General features: G+C 46.8%; 1 protein-coding gene across 1 annotated transcript; it reads left to right on the top strand.

Moving 5' to 3' along the window:
• Positions 1-1,574: 1,574 nt before the first annotated feature.
• Tmem17 (transmembrane protein 17) lies at positions 1,575-7,286 on the top strand. The gene is made up of 4 exons (XM_055628967.1): positions 1,575-1,744; positions 4,900-5,003; positions 5,137-5,250; positions 6,142-7,286. Exons 1-4 carry the CDS (start codon positions 1,645-1,647, stop codon positions 6,418-6,420), a joined length of 597 nt encoding a protein of 198 aa, XP_055484942.1. The 5' UTR covers positions 1,575-1,644; the 3' UTR covers positions 6,421-7,286.
• The last annotated feature ends 662 nt before the right edge of the window (positions 7,287-7,948 follow it).

Here is a 7,948-nt window from a genome sequence, read left to right as displayed (position 1 = left end):
ATTGAATCTGGCTTTTCTCTTGGCCTCTGAATTGCTCTGCTTGGCTTCAAACTAACTCAAGTAATCTGCTCTAACCTCCTGGCTCCTCAATCTCTGGTTCATTTGTTCTTCACCTGACTTCTCTCTCTGCAACCGATCTATTAAGGTCCTGGTAAAAAACTGCTGCCTTCCTTGGGTGTGGACTTTTGCCAGGCAGATCACACAAACCTAGTGTTCTATGTTGCTTCTGGGTTGCCTAGCAACGTATGATGTCATCATGTGTCGCCTTTGGCTACCTGCGAGGTGTGGTTAAGTTGCTTCTTAAAAGGATCAACCTGTTTCCTGTTTTCTTCTTCTTCCAATATCCATCCCATTTGTCTTTGTGAGTGAGGATTGATCACCTTACCCAGGGATCTCCTTGTTTATCTTCTTTGGATGTACAGATTTTACTATGTTTATCCTATATTATAGGTCTAGTATCCACTTATACCGTGTGTGTCTTTCTGCTTCTGGGATACCTCACTCAGGATGACCTTTTCTAGATCCCACCACAATGCAGCCCATCCTGGTGAGACCTGATAGGCTAAGGTCAAATGGAAGGGGAGGAGGACCTATCAGTGGACTTGGAGAGGGGAATGGGAGGAGATGAAGGAGGAAGGGGGCTATAGCTGGATACAAAGTGAATAAACTGTAATAATATCAAAAATAAAAATTTAATTAAAAAAAAATCAACCTACCACCTTGTAGCTTTCTTGCCCTCTCTCTCTCTCTCTCTCTCCCTCCTCTCTCTCTGCCTGGACGTCCCCTCCCTTCCCCCTATCATGCCTCACTCCTCTCTTCATCTCCATCTAATAAACCTCTTATAAAATCTGTGCATATCATTTCATTGGTCTTAACACCTAGGTCTTTGGATAGGCTCTCTTGCCAGAGCAGCCATGTTCTGAATTAACACTCCTCTATACTTTATATGTCTAGTACACGTCATGGTTTTGTTTGTCTGGTTGGTTGGTTTTGTTTTGTTTTATGTTTTTGGAGGATTTTGCAATGTAACCCAGGCTGACCTCAAACTGGAAATCCTCCTGTCTCTGCCTCAGTATTAAAAATGATACAGCTTCAGAGAAAGCAGGAAAAGGCTGGTTTTGAAGTTTTTCACTCTCCCATATTCCAGAAAGAACTGCTCTCAATACCTCGAGTTATTTTCTTCTCTTCTGAAACAGGGACCCTTGGTTCATCTACCCTCGCCTTGCTCCAGACTTTATAGAAAACAGGCTACTGATTCAAGATCTGTGTTCCTTTTTCATTTCCCTCTAGAAATGGCACACCAACTTGCCCTGTTTGAGAACTTCTTGTGGCTCGGCCACAGGACTTATTGCTCAACGGCTCATTGCTTAGGATTCTTTTAGGACGGAGCGGCTAAGGCAAGGCTAATGATTCTGCCATTTGCAGCACCACTAGGCCACATTCTGCTGCGGGCCCAGTTGCCTCTGCTGTGCTCACCAGGGGAAGAAGCCTGGGGAAGCTTGGGCACCAGCCGGGCTGCTCACGCGCTAGCTCCCGCCCAGCTCCCTAGCGGCTGGCACAGGCCGGTTGCCGGGGTAACCGCAGCGCGTCGCTGCGCCCGCAAACCAGCCGGGTTGTGAGGGACCAGGCCCGGGCAGACCAGCCATGGAGCTGCCGGACCCTCTTCGTCAGCGCCTGAGCAACTTGAGCCTTACGATGTTCGGCGACGCCATCCGCACCGGGCCAGAGTCCATCGAGGTGGCGGGTGAGTGGTGAGGGCGCGCGGGCCCTCGCGGGGGTGTGGCCGCCGGCGGCCTCAGGCCTTTGCCCGGGAGAAAAATGGCGGCTTCGGCTTCGGCTTCGGCTGCCGCCGCGGCGGCGTCCCGGAGGAGGAGGCTGCGGCCCTGCGGCGGACCGGGGCGGCCGGGAGCCTCGGCCGCCGCAGCCGGTGGCGCTGTTGCCGAGCGGACTGGCTTGTAGAGGAGGATCTCTGTCTGCCCCCAACCGGCCTCCTCTGCCTTCCCTTCGTGATGGCCGCCCGGCCGTCCAGCATGGGGAGAGCCTGCAAGGCCGCGCCTTCCCCGCTCCCGCCCTGCGCAAAAGCTTTACTGGGTCAAAACCCCTCCTCGCAGAGCAAGCGTGGTCCGCACCAGCCAGGGTAGTGAAAAAAGAAAACAAAACACAAGTTGAGGGGGTTTGTTTGTTTGTTTGTCCTCACTGAATGAGTCTTTTTAAAGCCACTATCCACTGGCCTGGCCGCTGCCAAACTGATAAGGCCTTCCCCTGCCTGTTCCCGCTTTTGAAGAGAGAGCCTTACCGTGCGTGCGCTAAAATCTGATGATACAAGGGCCATGGAGTCAGAGGGCAGTTCCCGAAAAGGATGGACTTTTTTCTGTAGTTCTGTATGCTGCAGAGCCTCGGGAGCGGCCTTAGTAATAGCATGGACACCGATGGAACTTCCTAAAGACGCTGAAGCTAGGACTTCATAGCGTTTCATACAGCTTTCCCAACCACTCAAACGTGAGAAAAGCTGATTTAAGTTCACTGACTCTACCAAGACAGGTAATTAGTGGTCAGTAAAACTTGTTTGACCAATTATATAATACTTTAATTTTATGTCCTTATACAACTCAACTGGAACTTTTGTAAATTTTAATGAATTCACACCTTGTGCCTCCTATTTCGTTTACATTTTGGCCATATTTTTCAGCTGTGCGAGTTTAATATGTTGAAGTATGAACATGATACTTACATGAAGTGAAAAAGCAGTTATTGTGCCGAGCTATAGCTCCATAGCTTTTAAACAAACAACAACGTTAATTTTGTCACAGTGCAATCCAGAAGTGCTTGGATCGTCCTTAAATTTGCTATGTGGTCCATATCTTAGGGATAATTTAAGAAATAAGGCAAGCAAAAGCAGACCACAATAGAAAACTTAAAGGAAATGTTTGCTTCTAGAGACCAGGATTGTTTTAAAAGCATTAACTGTCAATTAAAAAAAAAAACAAAAACCAAATAGAGAAAAACAAAAGATTCCAAAGTAATTTATGTTAATATCTTTCTAAACTCTTACATTTAGAGCAACTTAAAATGAGAATGTAGTTAAATGTATAATTATTTTTGGGGGCTCAAAATTTAAAATCAAATTCTTGTTGAGGGACCCTTTTCCTTATACAAAAGCAAAAGATATTGGGTAATCCGCCTGATAAACGGAACTTGTGTGTCACAAATGGCTACATGTCTGACAGCTTGCTTCTGAAAATGTGTTCGCTCTGCTCATGCACGCTTGGCAATCACAGGGTATAAAGCAAGATTCTGTATAGGAAATAGAGTGTAACTCTGTTCCTACACTGAACTGTGTCTACGAGTAAGAAAAGGAAATGGCACTGTTTGTTGTACCCATTGAGTGATCAAGGCACACCAATGAGAGTGAAGGACCTTGCACAATCATGGCTCTAGGGATGATTAAATGAATGCTTGGAAAGATGAAATCATGTATCCCAACCTGGCACTGGGAAGCTCTTGGCTTCTGCCTTAGTTGGGGTTTCTGTTGCTGTGAAGTGACACCATTACCACAGCAACTCTTACAACAGAAAGCATTTAAGTGGGGCTGTTTTGTGGGTCCAGGGGTTTAGCCCATTCTCTTCATGGTGGGAAGTATAGCAGTGTGTAGGCAGACATGGTGCTGGGGAGGTGGCTGAAAATTCCACATCCGGATCAGCAGGCAGCAGGAAGAGAAAGTGCCACTCGGCCTCGCTTGAGTACTTAACACCCCACAGCCCACCCCCACGGACACACTTCCTCCCACAGGCCACACCTCCTAATAGTTCCGTTCCCTGTGAGCCTAAGGGGGCCATCTTCATTCCAACCGCCACGGCTTCTGAAGCTCGTGGTCTCTTGAGTACATCACACTGTATCTTAGATGAAGAGCATGTGATTCTTTGCCAGCCCTTCTTTTGCATTTTGATCTGGTGTGTGTGAATGTGCCCTGCGTGTATGTATGAGTGCTACATGAATGGCTCGTGCCCACAGAGGCCAGAAGAGGGCACCAGAGCTCCTGGACCTGCAGGTGCAGGGGTTATGAGCCTCTGTGTAGCTGTCAGGAACTGAACTCAGTCTTCCGCAAGAACAGGAAGTGCCCTTGACCACTGAGCCTCCTGTCCAGCCCTAACCAGCACTTCTTAGACACAGCGTAGAGTAGAGGGGAAGATTTCTACTGCACTGGGATACAGTCGGGGAAAGATTGTGGGAGGGCAGTAGGGTTGTGTAGTGGAAACGTATAGGTTAGGACTGGCTGAAAGGGGGTGTTTTAAAGAGCTAACCTATAAGAGATTCATTTTTACTCATTCATTTTATAATTTTTTAGGAGACCCTACAAAAGAGGCAACAATAATTGTCTGTTCAATAACATTTCATATTCACATTCCTTTCTTGGGTTTTTTGTCTGTTTTTTTAAGACAAGATCAGATATGTAGCTCTGACTGGCCTCAGATTGACTATTTCCCTGCCTCGGCCCCTGAGTGTGCAGATCACAAGACCGCACCACCATGCCAGCTGATCGTTCCTTTCTCCCGCCCCTCTTTTTTCTTGTCTTGCTATGTAGACAGGCTAGCCTCAAGCTCACAGCAATCCACCATCTCCAAGTGCCATAACTACAGGCATATGCCACCATGTCCAGCTTGATGGCCCATACTTAATCCAAACCACTAGTTTGAAAAAATGTCAGCAGACAAATGATTGAAGAATATGAGGTAACCTTTGAGGTAAAAGGTATTTGAATGAATATACTTTGTACTGCCAATAAGTATAAATAGGCCTAAAATGTGGAGCTTTGGTGATCCAGTGTTGGTGCTCAGGGGTACAGAGCTTTGGCGGCACCGGCCAGGACTGACCTGTGTCGCTCGCCTACTTCCTCTGCAGATAATGAAATGGTCTCCAGCTTGCCGCTGCAGATGTCACTCTATTTTAGCTCTTACTTCTTCCCGCTGTGGTGGGTGAGCTGCATTACGATGCTTCACCTGAAGGTGAGTCCACGTCATTCCCGCCCCTTTCTCCCTTCTGCACATCCCCGGGGGGCTCTCAAGAGCCTCCCCTGCACCCCACCCTGTACATATGACTTGACGAAGGCTTAACACACACTTTGCCTTTTCTCTCTAGTACTCAGTCCTGCCCGATTACTACAAATTCATTGTGATCACTGTCGTCATCCTCATCACCTTGATTGAAGCTATCCGGCTGTACCTGGGCTGCATGGGCAACCTGCAGGAGAAGGTGGGCTCCCCCTTCCTTTCAGGGCTACGCCAAAGAGAGTTAAGGTCTTCGTGCAAGTAAAGCAATGGCCGGTGTGGAAGGGGCAGCAGCCTGGCTTTAAGGGTCAGCTCCAACTTGAAGATTTCTGTCAGGGCTGATTCTTTTGAGCTCTGGTGTCTTCATATACTAGATGAGGAAATCAACCCTTGACATGTTTGCTGAGATGAAGGAAATGAGTCCTATGAAGTATCTGAACATAATAGACTCTTGCTGATTGGTCTTGACAGTATCTGGTCAACAGCAGAGGAGAGTCAGCAAGAGTGGGAGGAGGACAAGTGAGGGTCGTAGGGGTGAACGTGATCACAGTACATTCTGTACATGGATGTAGTTGTAAACAGTGGTCAATATAATGTCTGTTTGAAGCCTTAAGAAGAATTATAAATTCGTGTTCAGTGCCAGCTCCGTGTTTTCATCATTTTGCCAAAGTATAACTAGTTCTGTGGTTTGCGAGGCCCTTCATAATAGGCCCCGCCCAGCACATCTTATTGTTTTCCTTGCCATTTCTTAAGCCAGTCATCCATGCCAGGCTGATGTGCTGGTTTCTGGCCATGCAGGAGCATCCAGGGGGCTGACTCCCTTGTGCACCCTTGACGCCTCCCTTCACTTGATGTTGCAGCAGCGAGTCTGTACCTTTCCGTGTTGCATTCTGCCGTTCTCCAGTCTGAGCTCCTTCACTCTCAATTAGTTTTCTCATCTGGACAGTTCTCTAAGGACAAGGACTATGGCTTACTCTTGAGTTACTCATAGAGCCTATACTGTTGGCTTTATAGAGTGCTAAATGCCTGTCAGATGTATAACAAAACTAAAAGTGTATTTTACTCATCTTACAAATCTCACTGTCTGTCACTGCAGGTCCCTGAGTTGGCTGGCTTTTGGCTTCTGAGCCTTCTACTGCAGTTGCCCTTAATCCTCTTCTTGCTCCTTAACGAGGGCCTGAAGAATCTGCCCTTGGAAAAAGCAATACATATCATCTTCACTGTCTTCCTTACTTTCCAAGTCATCTCAGCATTTCTGACCCTGAAGAAAATGGTCAATCAGCTGGCAGCGCGTTTCCACCTCCAGGACTTTGATCGACTGTCTGCTAACAGGTCCACTGCGAGGAGGATGAGGCGGAATGCCGAAGAGCTCTGAGCCAGCGCTGATGAGTAACATCTGAAACACCAAGAGACTGACAGGACGTCTGAGGTCAGGCCTGAGAAATGGAACAGTTGCTCTGGGCTGACCCTCTGGCTCAGGAATTTCCATGGAGGCGATGCCGAGACTGAGGCTGAGGCAGTGTCCAGCAGACCTTTCTTGATATTGACTTTGCAGGTGCGTGTCCGTAAGTCTGTTGGAAGCTGTAATCCACCACCTTTTCTGTAATGTTTGGAGTTATAATCTGCAGCTAGAAATGTGGCATTTCAGGGAAAGTCAGTCCTGTCCAGTGGATCTCACTGGGTGTGTCGGCACTCCAGGACGTCGCCCAGCCCAGGCCAACATAAAACAAACTCTGTGGTGTTCTTGTGAACTCTTTGTTTCATTTTGCATTTGTTTTGGCATTGTTGTCCTATTGTTACAGAATAAGAAGGTGGGAAGGAGTTGGGGAAGAAGACAAAACATGCAAAATAATGTGGTATAAAGAAAAAATAATTAAAAAAGTAAAGTGTAACTTCTTTTAAACTTGTCCGTTATTTATGGCTGTTCTGGGTTTCATGGAGCACATAGCAGTGCTTGATCATCAGCGTGCTCATGCATTAGGTGGTATTTTTAAGCGAGATGAAATTTGGGGTATGCTAGTACTCAATTTTAATCTCTCTTCAGTTGTTATGCTTACGAAAAGGAGGTATGCTGTGGTACTCAAGGAGTTTCTACTGAGATGAAGCAGGCAGAAATAGTATGGTATTTAAGAAATATTTTCTCATGAAGATCTTTTAAGTGTTATTAAACCATGTTCAGTATTTGGTGGCACATAAACTATTTTTTACCATAAATCTTAAACTATTTATATTAAAATATCAGCAACCTGTCATACTTGTCTGTGCAGTTCTTTCGAGCTATGAGGTTTGTGAGATTGTTTGAGTTATGTGCACGGGTGTTTTGCCTGTGTGTATGTATGTGCGCCACATGCCTGCCTGGTGCCTGTGGAAGCCAGAGGAAGGTGTTAGATCCCCTGAGACTAGTTACCGAAGGTTGCGGGCCACCGGGTGAGGGGCGTGAATCAGAGCTGGGTTCTCAGAAAAACAGCCAGTGCTCTCACCCCCTGAGCTACTTCTCCAGCCCCGTGAGTTTGTTTTAATTGGAGCTGTCGCCTTAAAGACCCTAGCGTACAGCAGGCAGCGGTAGGCTCGTTGAAGTTCTGCTCTCATTACTAGGTCATTTGTACTCACTAACATCACACAGCTCTTAGACTCGCATGTGAAGTCTGCTTTGAAGACAGTGGTTCCCTGTTTTCACACAGTGACAGCTGAGATTGAGGGCTGAGACAGCCAGGGGCCTGCTCGTGATCCTGCGTGAGCATGTTCCCTTAGGAAGAAAAGGAACCTATTGAAGGAAATTTGGTTAAAAAGCATAGATTTCCTGGGTATATACACACATTATTTTTAAATATTTATTTGAATTATCTTAAAGATAGTTTTCCCTTCAGGCTTTCTTCTGTCCTCTAAGGAAATAGGCCTTTATA

The sequence above is a fragment of the Psammomys obesus genome, unplaced genomic scaffold (assembly GCF_907164565.1).
Source record: "Psammomys obesus unplaced genomic scaffold, mPsaObe1.curated_primary_1811, whole genome shotgun sequence".
NCBI classification, from domain to species: domain Eukaryota; kingdom Metazoa; phylum Chordata; class Mammalia; order Rodentia; family Muridae; genus Psammomys; species Psammomys obesus.
This window is presented reverse-complemented; position numbering and strand designations above follow the sequence as displayed.